The sequence below is a fragment of the Lissotriton helveticus genome, chromosome 12 (assembly GCF_964261635.1).
Source record: "Lissotriton helveticus chromosome 12, aLisHel1.1, whole genome shotgun sequence".
Taxonomy (NCBI): Eukaryota; Metazoa; Chordata; class Amphibia; order Caudata; family Salamandridae; genus Lissotriton; species Lissotriton helveticus.
The window spans coordinates 674,106,778-674,122,794 of NC_136073.1; the positions used below are offsets into that span (position 1 = coordinate 674,106,778).

The following is a 16,017-nucleotide window of genomic DNA, read 5'->3' on the forward strand; positions in this document are numbered from 1 at the left end:
TGGTGGGGCTCCTGATTCTTGGAAAACTGCAAAGATAATTTTTTTCTTAAAAAAGAATAAAACACCGGTAGAGTGTGGGTCCTATAGGCCCATCTCTCTGCTTAACGCAGACGCTAAAGCATATGCCAAATTATTTGCTATGAGACTGTCTCCTCTTATGCCCAAGCTAGTTAGCAAACATCAACATGGCTTTGTGGTAGGCAGAGATACAACTTTACATGTCAAGATGGCCATTACAGCGTCTGATGTTGCAGCCACTATTTCCTCCCCACTCGGTATGGTATTACTCGATGCTGAAAAAGCATTCAACCGAGTAGGGTGGGATTATCTTTGGGCCACTCTTAAAGAAATTGGCTTGAAGCCACAGTTTATAACTAGAATACAAGCTCTTTACGATTGCTCAAATGCAAAAATAGGATTTGTTAATTTGTTATCCCCTATTTTTCCTATTCGAAGAGGCACTCGCCAAGGGTGTCCTCTATCACCGCTCTTATTTGCTCTTGCCATGGAGCCATTTATTAACGCTATACAGTCCCAAGAACGTATTAAACCATTTGTTCATGGCAGCAATTCACTTAAAATTACAGCCTACGCTGACGACTTGGCAATATACACAACTGACGTGACAGAAGCTATGGCTGGAATTATTAAAGAAGCCGATGATTTTGGCGCTGTTTCAGGGTATAAATTAAACCTGAATAAAACACAAATTATAGTGAACTATAAACCACTGATTCCAGTCATGGGTATCTGCCATACAGCTACCTATCTAGGCATTAAAATAACATCCAACATCAGGGACACCAAGGCATTCAATTACGATATTCTATTAAAAGATACAGCCGCTCTTCTTAAAAAATGGCATAAGGTCCCTCTAAATCTCTTTGGACGAATAAATCTTATTAAAATGAACATTTTGCCCACATTTTTGTATTTAGGTGTATTCCTTTGATTATTAATAACTTATTTTTCACAAAGCTAGATGGTATTTTAGGAAGTTTCATATGGGGCTTTAAAAAAAACGTAGAGCACTCTTTTTTGAAATTACCATTTATTAAAGGTGGTCTTAATTTTCCAGATTTCAAAATTAATTTTTATGCTTCTTTTTTGGGGCGATTACACAGTCTTTTCAACTCTAGTAATCCGTATTACTTTCATCAATTTATGCTGGGCACAAATGCTACACAATTCCTTGCAAGAACTAACGACCCAAACTACTTTAAGAGAGTTACGTTCAAGACCGCTAAAGATACGATTCGTATATGGAATATAATATTGATTATTAGTAAGACTTCTATATTTCACCCTAACCTAACATTATGGAACAACCCGGGATTACCGGGCATTTTCAGTGAGCCGGGTAGAGAATGTGGGCCAACCTAGGCATAAATAAGCTGGGAGATCTATATGGTTCTTCTGGCATTCTAGATTTTGAAACACTTAGGCTACTTTATAAACTACCCAAATATATGCAATTTAAATACATACAGATCCGTGATTTTCTTATCGGTAAAATGAAACTTAAAGATATCTCAGATTCAGACTTTTGGGTATGCATGTATAGGGGGGGAAAAAACAAAGCTATAATTAGTCTAGGTTATAAATGTCTTAGCCAATTCAAAACAGATGACTGCCCTAAGCTGGCACAGAAATGGGTCCCCATATTGGGGACTGGTATTTCATCTAACAACATCTCTACATTCTTAAACATCATTAATACTCTTGTTCAGTCATCCAGTTTAAAACTTCAAGCCTATAGGACTGTTTGCCAGCTCTATTATACTCAGTTACAAATTTCTAAGCGGTCTGTTAATAATGTTCTTAATGATCGTACAAAATGCCTGAAATGCAATCTGCAGGCAGCTAACCTAGAGCACATGATTGTCTCATGTCCAAAATTGCGTTTATTCTGGGAAAATTTAGAAAATATTTTGAAACAGAAACAGTTAATTTATACTCCATTATCAGCTGAGACGATACTTTTAGGTATGCAACCAATTATTGCTCCATATAGGGATCTTGTTTTTATTTTGCTATCATGTGCTAGATTGATCATTGCAAGGGCATGGATATCAGATCAACCACCTCATGTAAATGAATGGTGGTTCTTGGTGAACGAAATACATGATAAGGAACTTTGTTTAGCCAGGATAAGAGGGGATCGGTCACTAAAGAAAATTGACAAGATCTGTGGATTTCTTTTTCCAGGACTGATTTGATTTGATTTAGTTGCCGCTTGAGTTGTCTTATTTAATTGGGGTTTTTTCTCGTATGTCTTTTCTTCTCCTGGTTTTTTCTTTCTGGTATTAATTGCTCTTTGTACTTGTCAAATCAGATGTTTTTATGCTTTATTACAAAAGGATCAAATGATCTACTTCTGTAAAATTCTCCTAGTTTTAAGCTGCTTGTGTTATCAATAAAAAAATATATTAAAAAAAAAAGAAACCGATGCGAGTGATGGTGGGCCAGATACAGGGGAGAGCGGAAGCTAATGATGCAAATGTGTTTAAGTCCCTTGATATAAGATACACTGTTTCTATGTCTTTCACTAGATCTTGTGCTAGAATTTGTGCAGGCTGTCTGCTCGTGCCTGTACACCCACGGAGGAGTTCTTGTAAAATGAAAACTTAAGGTTTGAAAAAGATCTATATAAAACAGTATTTGTTTTCTTCTTCATATGGTACGCCCTAAGTATTGATTGTTTACAGTGTTTTGTTTGGTTTTAACAGTTTTGTTTTATGGGCACATCTGTTATATTGCTGAAAGGAAAATGTGTGGTATTTTGAACTTACTTTGTGACCCAAACTTGCCTGTAATAGCATTACATGTAGGTATGATCCATTCCCCACTCAAATGTTTGAGAAGTCTGATAGAATTCTGGAGGTGACAGTTAATTGAAAATAACACAGTGGCTGAAGTAACAGTACTACTTTGACTGGAGTTCCTCTTATTACAGAGTTTGCGCTGAATTGATCCAAAGTGTAACAAATTACAAGTAAGCTTTGGACCACATCACCTTTACAAGAACTGTCTCAAAAGAATGTATCGTTCGATTTTAGCACACAACCTGAATTTTGCCCTCTGCAAAGTAAAACATAACTAAAGTGCCTAAATGCTTGTAACTGTTCTTATGTGAAGCATTTTGACAATCACTGGATGTGGCCCATGCTGCATAAAACTTAAAAATTAAAGTTACATAAACTTTAGTACGATCTAACAGGAATAAATACGAGCATTTCAGGGCCACATACCGACAGCAGCACTATATTAAATGCAAAATAATATACAAGCAATATTTTTGGGCAATGATGCACAGAACATGTATAATTTGGTAAAGGAGAAAACTAAAATATGGCTGGTTACAGACTTTTGGAGCGATTCAGGATAATACGTTTAATGTGTTACTCTGGGAACATTCTAATGCTTCAGTCCAATGGGATGTGGGGCACACAACTGTTTGAACAATCTACTGCCTCACAACAGGCGGGCAGAGTAGCAGTAAACCGTTAACCACCCCACACAGTATTTCTGCTTTGTTTGATACAACACTTGGTTAGTCGTATTGCGGTGTATAAACAAACCTCATCCAAACCATGTCAAGTACTAAATTAATCAACACGAAAATAAGTATCAACTCCTTTTCTTCTGAGCTGCTGGCTGGTGATTTGTCTCCATGTTACACCCCCTTCAAGGATAAGAGACTGAAAAGGAAAACAGCATTAACCCGGAATAAACAACTTTAAAAGTATTAACCATTTCACAGAATGGTCCAGAGCAATTTATCAATCCCTCTTCATCAATCACATAGAATTGAAAGCAAATTAGACATTATCTTAAGCACTTTGTTAAAGAAATGAAAATAAGGTTTAAATTATCGAATTCCAGATTTTAATACACTAAGTTCAAAATGATAAGTCACAAGCCTAGGGCAAGTATCTTTTTACAAGGCATGTCCACTGCAAAGCACAGCGTGGGGACAGAAAAGGGAAAGTAGTTAGTGAACAAGGGGAAGGCAATCCACTGCTCCTCATCGGCGAAGTGTCTGTCAAAAGAGTTTGTGGGTATTTTGGTATTACCTTTTACCTGGAGAGAGGCAATTGTTCCTCAGTACTTTAGATGGCTTGTTGTAACTGCTTCAAATTCCAGACTGTACATAAAAGGCGGACTTGCTGATCCTGCAGAGGTGGAAATCTGAGAGCGGACGGAGGTGGAGGAATGGGATCAAAGGTACATCCCTTTAAACATAAGAATTCACATCTAGCACTTTACGTGTATGAGACTAATGGTAAGAAGCACTAACAACTGCACAGGTTATCTTCAGAGTGCACTACTGGGAAAACAATACACCACCACTGTGCAGTGGCAAAATGGATTGATATGTACATGGTGAAAATACTTTGCTCAGTGTAAGAAATGTATCAGTGCATTTGCTAGGAGAGTGAAAGGTAGACCCACCCAATCTTCCTCCCCCCTCCAAAAACAAAGGATGCTCCATCTAGGCACAAAATGTGATCACAAACCTCTTATTGCTGACCTTATGTTAGCTATAAAAAGATTATATAGGCTGACAAGCTCCAGAGAGGTTAAACTCTGGTAGGTTCAATGTGAAACACAAAACGAAGACATGGAAATGGCAAGTGGTAAACAAAGAGGGCAGCAGTTGTAGCCAACATATAACTAATTAAAACTATGTTCAACTTAAGAAATGGCATGGTTTTATTAAAGCATGTGAAAATGACAATTTGGAGCTGTACGGTAGCTGCAACTTTTTTTTAAATTCTTCCAAGATCTTTCGCCATTTTGTCATTTTAAAAGGGGAGCCTGAAAAAAACAAACATGACAATACTAATTGTAAATGTTCCTCCCTTATCACTCATTTGTTTCCAATGCATGCTTGTACCACATTCATTTCCCAGATATTCCGCAGCAATGGCTAAATTCCAAACAGCATACACAGCTACACCAACAATGGGCAGAACTTGGAAATTCTTCTGCAAGGCGAAGGTCTCTTTTCATGGGAGGGAGAGTGTGTGCCCTCCTCCCCAGCCCTTTTCCTTGTATATGATGGTTGGAATTCTCGGTCAATGTGACTAAATCGCGACAAGAGGAGGAGAAACGGACATTCAGCTTCAGGTGGAAAGACTCAGCCGAAGTTGTGTAGCGATAATCTAAACATGTCATTGGTGCAAATCCAGTTGTTGTCCACATTCTTCAGAATAAACACCTGATGAAAGCCCATGACTGGATCCTCATCAACCTGAAGGGACACACAAGCAAAAAATTATTTTAACAAATGATTAGAAAGCCCTAATTAATCTTTTTGAACAACTGTGTTCGTGCAACAGACGTTCAAAGTGAGGAGAAAGTTCGGTTTTAAAAAACAAACAGGCGCAACCATTTGAGAACTTTACAGAGCTTATATTTTTATAGCGCACTCTCATGCACATCTACTCTGAGCCAAGTCCTCACATGAGGAAGTATTTAGACTAAACATTGAAGTATTAACAAATGTTGCTCCGTGTTTTGGTCCCACTGCCTAAGACATACACTTCCACATTGTGTTACTTCAAAACACAGAACCGGGAAAAAACTTAATTTTACAGTATGTGCATTAGCAATTTCTACCGCAACCTACACAACTGACGTCAAGCAATTTTATTCAACGTCATCGACCTGCCAGACCTTTTGTGCAGCACGCAAATTAAAAGGCAATAATGGAAACAAAACAAGAGGGTTAAACTACAATATTAAAGGATCAAAAATGTGAGGTAGTAACTAAACTGTCCCTTACCTACCCCAGCCATTTGTCTTTACAAAATAAGAGACCCAACGTCAAACTTCGATTACTTCAGATGTCCTCAAGTCCCTTTGGATCGGGTGGGATCAGCTGGGGCCAGGGTAGGGAAAGGGACATCAAAGCAGACCTGGTTCAGCCCTGTGCGCCGAAGGTGTTGAGCTCACAGGTGGCTTTGGGTGCCTTCAAAAACAATCTGGTGAGATGGCTGCTTCTCCACTGTAATGGTCTTCGATGGTCAGGGCAGTTGCCCTCAAGACACAATGGTTTAAGTTGCTCAGTAACTATAAGAGGTCAGTATTGGTTTCTCTCATCTCTTCACTTCTGGAAAATCGCCATTATATTCCACTTGAACGATGCGGACAGGAGGAATAAAGTAGAAAGAAATATAGATCATCTTTTAACCCCAGAGGCATCTGCAGTCTCTCTGGTACTAGGCGGGCACAGGGAATGAGGTTACTTTTTGAAAAAGCAAATATCCGGAGTCTACAGAGGCTTGCTTGTGGTATCAAATATACCTCGGGAGTTAACAACTAAAAAAACATGTCTGTAAATGTAGTTGAGCTTACAGATGAATTATAGCTGTCTGCAGCTATAATTCATTGAGCTGCTCCAACTTCGATTTGTCTTTCTCTGCCTTTTTTGAATTACGTACCCTTCTCTGCGACTGCTGAAAATATTTTAAATTCACTTTTACATATTTGGGTTTTTTCTTGTTCAATTACGCTTACTTACCCTTCAATTAATACCATTAAAGCACAACAATAAATACATCTACACCGATTAATAAGCAACAGATAATCAATACAATATTTGCAATGCATGAAATCTACACAAATTACAAAACAAAAACATAAATAATTTTCAAGATAGTAATTGCCTGTCCTGTGCATGGTCAGTCAAAATTTAAATGTCCTTTATACTATCTGGCAATAATTGGAAAAACAGTGAAGTAGGTCGAACTTGAGTAAAATGACGGCCCTTTAACAGCAGAATAATAAAGACTTTCCAAGGTTCGACATAACATCTACAGAACACGGTCAAGTGCATGGCATCCTGCTAAGACACAAGGTTGCAACCGCAAGGACCCAATTACTAATTTGTTCCGTCCTCTTTGGGTCTCTAAAGATAGATGGAGCAGGATGCATCGAAATCTGGTCACAAAAGTACGGTAGGGTTCCATTGGTTGCACCGTTTTCAGCAAGATAAACCCTCAAACTGTAGATTTCTCGAGTTCCGGATAGCCCCTATCTAATAACCTTTGCCTTAAAAAGTGTTCTTTAACCCACTTTCGGCTGCCTCAACCAATTCCTCAGGGTCACTAAATAGATCTGCCCTCCAAACGCTCCAGAAAGACACTTTGATGTATTTAAGTCATGGTATGTGATAAGCATTGCCAAGGGCGATACAGTCCTATAAAGTTTCCCTGTTCAATTTAGTTTCGGATCTTGTCCATATGTTTACACAGCAGCGAAGCGGACGGAGGGTCACTATGCCAGAGAGAGAACTTGCTCCCATGTGCTTCATGAATACATAATGGAATACTTTTAGGAAATGTATAACAGGCGCCTACAAAATGAGTTTACAATCTTTATCTGTTCAATTTTGGCATACACCCATACATCCAGACATAAGAGACTTTAGCAACATATTTTGCCTGATCTATCTGCACTAATGCCTTTAATAGCCTCCTACCTCATCTGGAAGTAAAGTTAAATACTGCCGCGTTGGCCCGTATAACCCTTATTTTTTAACTTGTATCAGGGATTTCCAACACTGTTCAGAATCAAACAAAATTTCCAGATAAGAAACTGCCCGCACCTTTGAGAAGGTATGTGCCACCACTTGGAAAGTTTTAGACTTGGTTGGGTGAGGTCCAGCCACCACTGCAAAAGCTTTATTAACATTGACAGCGAGGTCCAGCTAATCCATGAATGCTACAAATGATTCCAGTAGGATTTGCAAACCCCTTGCTGTCTTAGCCATCTAGAATGCACCATCTGCGTAAAGCAAAACTGGCAAAAAGCGTGTCTCTAGGGGCAGTTGACGCTTGTGCCTTTTTTAAACCATTTATGTAAAAAGTAAATGAAAAAAGAGCTAGAATGCACCCTTGCTGGATCCCTCTACCAGTTTTAAATGGGCGAGTGCAGATGGAATCATTTGTATGCTGCCACAGTTTTAGCGTGAAGATCCCTCAAGAAGTGAACAATGTCCAATCCACCCCCATGGTCAAAAGGGTTATGCCATTGATTGTCATGGTTCCCTCTATCGAAGCGAGTCGCTGTATATTTGTTCATAACCATGTAAAGTTTCAGACACTGATACATGGTAGACCTCCCCGCTCTAAACCATATTGCAGATAAGACAGTATATCATTTTCATCTTCCCAGGTGGTCAATCTGTCTAAAAGGACCCACCCAAACACCTTTTATCACCCCCCCCGTGAGTCAATTAAGAATATTAGTCTAGGGGGCGTGGCCAAGATGGCGGCGGTGTAGGACGTGTCCTCCTGTCCCTCCCGCGCCGCCTGGCTTAAAGCTTTGATTTTGCACTTCCTGGTGCCCATCCGCGCTCAAAGGGGGCAGCTGTCGATTGCCCCACGGAGCTGGTACTGGGGGTACCCTTTTTTCGGGTCCCGTCACCGGGGATCCGCGTCAGACACTGCTGCGGCCTGAGCGTCCTCCAGCAGGGCCGCCGCGTGGAGTCCTGCTGCGACCGGACGGCGGTCGCTGGGAGTGGAGCGGTGGAGACAACCGGCGATTGCTGCTGAGCTGCATGCCCCCTGCCCGAGAGACGCTTGCGGGGGGTGGACACTGTAGCGCCCGGCGCTGATCGGGAGAAAGCCCGGAGTAGTGTGCGCTGCTCGAGTGGCCTGCTGGCCGGGGAGCGGCGGCCTGACGGCGGGGCTGGGCAACGGGCGGCGATCAGTCCACACAACGGTGGAGCTCGGACCTGTGAGGTGTGCAGAGGGTAGCGATCCCCCCCCACCCCCAGCCGGGTGACTGGAGCGGCTCTCCCGGGTCTGGAGAACGTGGGCCGGGATCGAGCGGCACGGCGTGGTGAGGGGGTGCGCCCAGTAACAGCTGAGCTGCCTGAGGTTCCCGGCTGTGTAGGAGGCGGACCGGTAGCGATTCAGTGGCCAGCGAGGCAGTGGACCCAGGCGACTGCGGCGAGGCCTACAGATCTGACAGAGGAGTGATGAGGCCGGCGGCGGCCTCGGCTGCGATCGTCAAGAGAGGTGAGGAGTGGAGGGACGGTCCAGCGTTTCCCGGTGTGCTGTGCAGCGGCCCAGTGAAGGTCTCTACGTCGAGCGTTCCGGCGTCGTATGTTTTTCTCTCAACGTCGCACGCCTCTGGGGAGTCGGCGGGTCCAACAATCTCGACTTCGAATGCCTCGACGGCGATCGATGCGAGGATCAATGGTCTCTCGACGTTGAACGGTGATGACCAGCCGTCGACAGAGCCTTCTCTCTTGACGTCGAACGGCGATGACCAGCCGTCGACGGAGCCTTCTCTCTCGACGTCGAACGGTGATGACCAACCGTCGACGGAGCCTTCTCTCTCGACGTCGAACGGGGATGACCAGCGAATGTCTGTGCGACGACGGCGGAGGGGTATTGGTCACCCTCGACGCCGAGCGTCGACGAAACGCCGACTGATACTGCGCCCTCGATGCCGACCGATGTTTTTCTGTCGACGGCGGAGGGGTTTTGGTCCTCGACGCCGAATGTCGTTTCTTAGACGACGGCGGAGAGGTCACACCTCGACGCCGGTCGTCGTCTGGATGACGACGGTGGAGGGGTGACCTCCCTCGACGCCGATCTTCGCCAGGTTGACGACGGCGGAGGGGCCTTGGATCTCGAGGCCGACCGTCGCCCGGTTGACGGCGGCGGAGTTACCTTCCTCGACGCGATCGTCGCCCGGTTGACGGCGGCGGAGGGGATTTCGACGACGGAGCTGGATCCTTCGCCGTCGTACCTGGTCTTCTTTTCGACGGCGAGCCCGCCGTCGACGATGGATTTGAAGACAAACGATCCACCGGTGGTTCTTTCCTCAGCGCCAAGCCTGACGCTGAACCTGAAGGGTGGGAAGACTTCTCTTTTGAAGATGTTCTAGCCTTCTTGGAGCCCTTCTTCACCGGAGACCTTCCTCCGGATGACCTGTGAGCCAGGCCATAGATGCGAATTCTCTCCCTGTCTTTGAGAGTTCTTCCTGACAGGTGCTCGCAGTGAGGACAGGTGCCTGGATCATGTTCTTCAGGCAGACACAGGATACAAACGTCGTGATTGTCTGATTTTGCCTTCTTGTTACCACAAGGAGGACATTTGTCAAAGAGTGAAGGCATTCTCAGCTAAAATGCTCACTAAACTGACTTAAAAAGACAGTTTCTTACTTGACTAGATGAAAATGTCAAAATAAGCAGAAAAAGTTGTTCAAAAAGAAGTAATTTTCTGTCAGAAAACAGAAAATTAGTGGAGCTGTGTAACCAGGATCCTTCCTGAAGGAGCCGGAAAGAACAACTGACCTGGCACCCCTGAGGCATGATGGGATACAGGGGGTCATGGGTGCCTTAAAGGCACGGTGTCAGTTTTTTGGTATTCAGCTACAGGTTAGCCTTTCAGTCTTTTTAGACTGTGTTTGCAATGCAGCCTGGGAGCTTTCTATGCTTTCAGGGGGTTATAAGAATTTCTACTGCTGCCTAAGCATTAAAACAGTTCTAAAACAATCTTTTGTGTTGTGTCTTGTTTCTCATGTTTCTAATGCATATTATTCATGTATGGTGGAAATTCTTCACAGCATATTCCAGCTCTGATGTGATTTGGCTGCTATGGTATGTATATATATATATATATATATATATATATATATATATATATATATATATATATATATCCTCAAAACTTTCTCCCAGCTGGGGAAAAACGGGTCGCACAGCCAACTTTGGGATTTAAACAGCAATCCTTTTTATTATCATTTTCAAGGGCAACAGGCACAGAGATCTACGCGTTTCAGTGTCACCCACCTTGCTCACGATCACCGGGTTTGCCCCACCCATAAACATTTAACCACAAACATTTTTTTCAAAAAACCGTGTTTCCTGTCACATGGTATGCTAAGAATTGTGGTTCTTGTAGTTTTTTCTAGTTTTTGACAAAAAGACTATTTCTGAAAGGGTGCATCTCAATTAATAAATAATAGAAATACCCAAAATTAAATGCATTTTAGTCAATTGCCTTCCAATAGGCCAGCTACCGTTATTTGTAATGCCTTCCAATAGGCTGTCTACTCATACTTATTGTTCTTGCACAAATAGTTTTTATAACAGTTCAAAGGTGCACATATAATTCCTCCGATTGATTCAACCCATTCGGGTGCAGGGTCCTCAGGTTAATGATGAATTTAGATTCCACTTGTCGCAGTTTTTTCTCTCGATCACCCCCCCGCTCACTTTTGAAAATAGTTTGAATGCCATAAAATCTCAGTTTTTGCCAATCACCCTGGTGTGCAATTTCCATGTGTTTGGCTATGGCATTGGAGCGGTCCTTGTGAATTGTGGCCCTCATATGTTGTAAGATTCGGTTCTTCAATTCAACAGTTGTACTTCCAACATATTGCATTGGGCAGGGGCACTCCACCACATAAACAGTAAACGGTGTTTTGCACGTGATACACTGACTGATTTTCCATTTCTTTTTGTTTGCCAAAGTTATTTCTTTTGTTGGCTTGGCTATCTGGCACATTTTGCAACCATGGCATTTCATGAATCCTTTGGTTTTCAGCCAATCATCCTGTCTCTTTTTCTGGAAGTGGCTGTGTATCAGATGGTCCTTTAGATTTTTAGCACGCCTATAGGTTATTGTTGGATGTGTTCCCACAATCTCTTTGACCGTGTTATCTAATTGTAACAATTTCCAATTTCTGCGGAGAATTTTGCCAATTTTTTCACTCTCTTGTGAGTAGTCTGTTATTAAGCGAATCTTGTTTTCCTCGGGATCTATTCCTTTGTTTGTTCTCTTCAAACAATCCTCGCGTGTTTTTGTACAGCTTTTTGCGAGGCAATCTTTTACTGTTTGTAATGGGTATTTCCTTTGAATGAATCTTTCCATTGTACGTTTACTGTGCCTTTTCCATTCATCTTCTTCACTGCATATCCTCCGGACTCGCAAAAATTCACCGTAAGGAATGCTGTTTAATAATGACTTTTGGTGGAAACTGGTGGCTTCTAGCGTGGCATTAGTGGATGTTGCTTTGCGATGGAGAGTTGTATGAATTTGCTGATTTTTTATATAAATTTCTGTGTCCAAGAAAATTATTCTCTCCTTGCTCATATTGTATGTGAATTTAAGATTTTTCACACTTGTGTTCATAGTCTGAAAGTATTCTTGGAATTCTGTTTCCGATCCATCCCAGATTATAAACAAATCATCAATGAATCGCTTCCAACTCACCACTTTATTCACCGACCATTCATTGTTTGAGTTCCACGCAACTTCCTGTTCCCACCACCCCATGGTTAGGCATGCGTACGATGGGCTGAAGGAAAAACCCATAGCCGTCCCGCTCCGTTGTTTGTAGATTTCACCTGCAAAAGTGAAGATGTTTTGTTCCAGGCAAATTGTTAACATTTCTTCCAACATTTCATTGTGATTGTTGAATTCCAAAGTTCTTTCTTTCAAAAGGGATTTGCAAGCCTTTACGCCCATGTCGTTGTCAATATTGGTGTACAAACCAATTACATCCATTGAGATAAGCCAGTAAGATTCCTGCCATGGTGTATCAACCAAGTTCCTCAATAGGTCACTTGTATCCTGTATGTAGGAGTTCAGTTTTGATACTGATGGTTTTAGGAAGTGATCGACATATTCCGCCATTGGCTCCAATAATGAACCTTTCGCGGAAATGATTGGCCTCCCAGGTGGGTTTTTTTTGGTCCTTATGTATTTTTGGCAAAAAGTAAATAGTTGCCAAAATCGGGTGAGCCACAGTGAGGAATTTCAATTCCATTTCATCAAGTAAACCATTTTCCTTCCAACAGTTTAGTTTTGCATCAATTGTCTTTTTTAGTTCCATTGTTGGATTGGTTTTCAATTTTTCATAGTGCATTGGGTTCCTCAGTTGTCGAAGCGCTTCCTTTTCATATGCGCTGCGATCCTGAATTATCACGTTGCCGCCTTTATCGGCAACTTTGATTTCAATTTTATCATCCTCCATTAGCTGCTTGAGAGCCAGTCGTTCATCTTTCGATAAGTTATCTAGGCCATAATTTAATTTCATTTTGTATAAATCCTGTATAACTGCTTCTTGGAACAAATCCACTTTGTTCCCAGGACTTAATTGGGGGTAGAACTTTGATTTCGGTTTTTTGCCACTTAATCCTGCTCCACATTGGGTTATGGCCTGTGAAATGGTAACTTCATGCGTTGGATCTTGCGTGATATTCATTAGAGTCAAAAAACCTTCAACATCAGTTAGTGGTACATTTTGGACCTTGGACTCTTGCGTTACACAGCATCGGCGGTCGCTGCCTCCCTCGTTAATGTTCCTCCAAATCAGTTCCTTTGCGGGAGATGATGCAGCGCTCACTCATGTGCGGTATCCTGCGGCAGAACCAAGCCGCTATTATCCTCAAAACTTTCTCCCAGCTGGGAAAAACGGGTCGCACAGCCAACTTTGGGATTTAAACAGCAATCCTTTTTATTATCATTTTCAAGGGCAACAGGCACAGAGATCTACGCGTTTCGGTGTCACTCCACCTTGCTCACGATCACCGGGTTTGCCCCACCCACAAACATTTAACCACAAACATTTTTTTCAAAAAACCGTGTTTCCTGTCACATGGTATGCTAAGAATTGTGGTTCTTGTAGTTTTTTCTAGTTTTTGACAAAAAGACTATTTCTGAAAGGGTGCATCTCAATTAATAAATAATAGAAATACCCAAAATTAAATGCATTTTAGTCAATTGCCTTCCAATAGGCCAGCTACCGTTATTTGTAATGTAGCTGAAAGATGAGTTGCAGGAAGTGGAGAAAGAAATTAATGCTTTAAAATTAACATCCGAAATGACTAAATTCAAAGAGGATCTTGAAGCAGAAATCGATAAACATGAGGAAATAGTTATGGACAGAAAACACTCTAAATTTATCAGAGATACTAATGATTATGCGGATGGGCGCATCTTCTCGTTTGCAAGGAAATTTGATGGTTTGAAGGAACAAATGGCCTGGTCGAGCATGTCCAGTTTAGCGTCTTCCACAGTGTCCACGGAACAATTATCTAGAGATGAAAATGAGAACGCCAAAAGGATGCCTTTTTTAGGGGACATGCGCCTCATATTACAACAAAGATATTGGGAACGGAACCGCCCTGCACCTCAATTCCAGTCACGGCGAGGAAGGGGAAGGGGCAGACAATGGCCCGGAAAAAACGCCACAGAAGAGGTAAAAGGAGCAAGTGGCGGAGCAGAGAGGACTGGAGTGGAGACGAGAACGATGAGGCAGAGGAAAAAATAACAGATGAATTACAAGTAATAAACTTATCTGAAAGATTACTGACCACAACTGAAACATCGTTATTAAAGAGGGGGATAAACTTTTGTCCAAAAAGCCATATGAACTTGGCACAGGTGCGAATTGATTTATACCTGTACATAAGAAAAATTAAACTTGCAAAAGCATTTCGGGAAAAAACACTGAAGGAGAGAGATACTATTGCAGAAAGATCCAAGGTCCAAAATGTACCACTAACTGATGTTGAAGGTTTTTTGACTCTAATGAATATCACGCAAGATCCAACGCATGAAGTTACCATTTCACAGGCCATAACCCAATGTGGAGCAGGATTAAGTGGCAAAAAACCGAAATCAAAGTTCTACCCCCAATTAAGTCCTGGGAACAAAGTGGATTTGTTCCAAGAAGCAGTTATACAGGATTTATACAAAATGAAATTAAATTATGGCCTAGATAACTTATCGAAAGATGAACGACTGGCTCTCAAGCAGCTAATGGAGGATGATAAAATTGAAATCAAAGTTGCCGATAAAGGCGGCAACGTGATAATTCAGGATCGCGGCGCATATGAAAAGGAAGCGCTTCGACAACTGAGGAACCCAATGCACTATGAAAAATTGAAAACCAATCCAACAATGGAACTAAAAAAGACAATTGATGCAAAACTAAACTGTTGGAAGGAAAATGGTTTACTTGATGAAATGGAATTGAAATTCCTCACTGTGGCTCACCCGATTTTGGCAACTATTTACTTTTTGCCAAAAATACATAAGGACCAAAAAAAAACACCTGGGAGGCCAATCATTTCCGCGAAAGGTTCATTATTGGAGCCAATGGCGGAATATGTCGATCACTTCCTAAAACCATCAGTATCAAAACTGAACTCCTACATACAGGATACAAGTGACCTATTGAGGAACTTGGTTGATACACCATGGCAGGAATCTTACTGGCTTATCTCAATGGATGTAATTGGTTTGTACACCAATATTGACAACGACATGGGCGTAAAGGCTTGCAAATCCTTTTTGAAAGAAAGAACTTTGGAATTCAACAATCACAATGAAATGTTGGAAGAAATGTTAACAATTTGCCTGGAACAAAACATCTTCACTTTTGCAGGTGAAATCTACAAACAACGGAGCGGGACGGCTATGGGTTTTTCCTTCAGCCCATCGTACGCATGCCTAACCATGGGGTGGTGGGAACAGGAAGTTGCGTGGAACTCAAACAATGAATGGTCGGTGAATAAAGTGGTGAGTTGGAAGCGATTCATTGATGATTTGTTTATAATCTGGGATGGATCGGAAACAGAATTCCAAGAATACTTTCAGACTATGAACACAAGTGTGAAAAATCTTAAATTCACATACAATATGAGCAAGGAGAGAATAATTTTCTTGGACACAGAAATTTATATAAAAAAATCAGCAAATTCATACAACTCTCCATCGCAAAGCAACATCCACTAATGCCACGCTAGAAGCCACCAGTTTCCACCAAAAGTCATTATTAAACAGCATTCCTTACGGTGAATTTTTGCGAGTCCGGAGGATATGCAGTGAAGAAGATGAATGGAAAAGGCACAGTAAACGTACAATGGAAAGATTCATTCAAAGGAAATACCCATTACAAACAGTAAAAGATTGCCTCGCAAAAAGCTGTACAAAAACACGCGAGGATTGTTTGAAGAGAACAAACAAAGGAATAGATCCC

At 41.9% G+C, this 16,017-nt stretch overlaps 1 protein-coding gene across 2 annotated transcripts in view; it reads right to left on the reverse strand.

Moving 5' to 3' along the window:
* Positions 1–3,871: 3,871 nt before the first annotated feature.
* Positions 3,872–16,017, reverse strand: part of NUTF2 (nuclear transport factor 2) — a 206,753-nt gene continuing 194,607 nt past the window's right edge. Inside the window, exon 6 of one of the 2 annotated variants that reach the window (XM_078668478.1) lies at positions 3,872–5,257. Coding sequence is in view for 1 of the 2 variants with exons in the window: in XM_078668477.1 (XP_078524603.1) it covers positions 5,144–5,257 (114 nt within the window). In the remaining variant the exon portion in view is untranslated. The remainder of the gene's footprint in view (positions 5,258–16,017) is intronic. The other variant, XM_078668477.1, reaches the window with a different exon arrangement.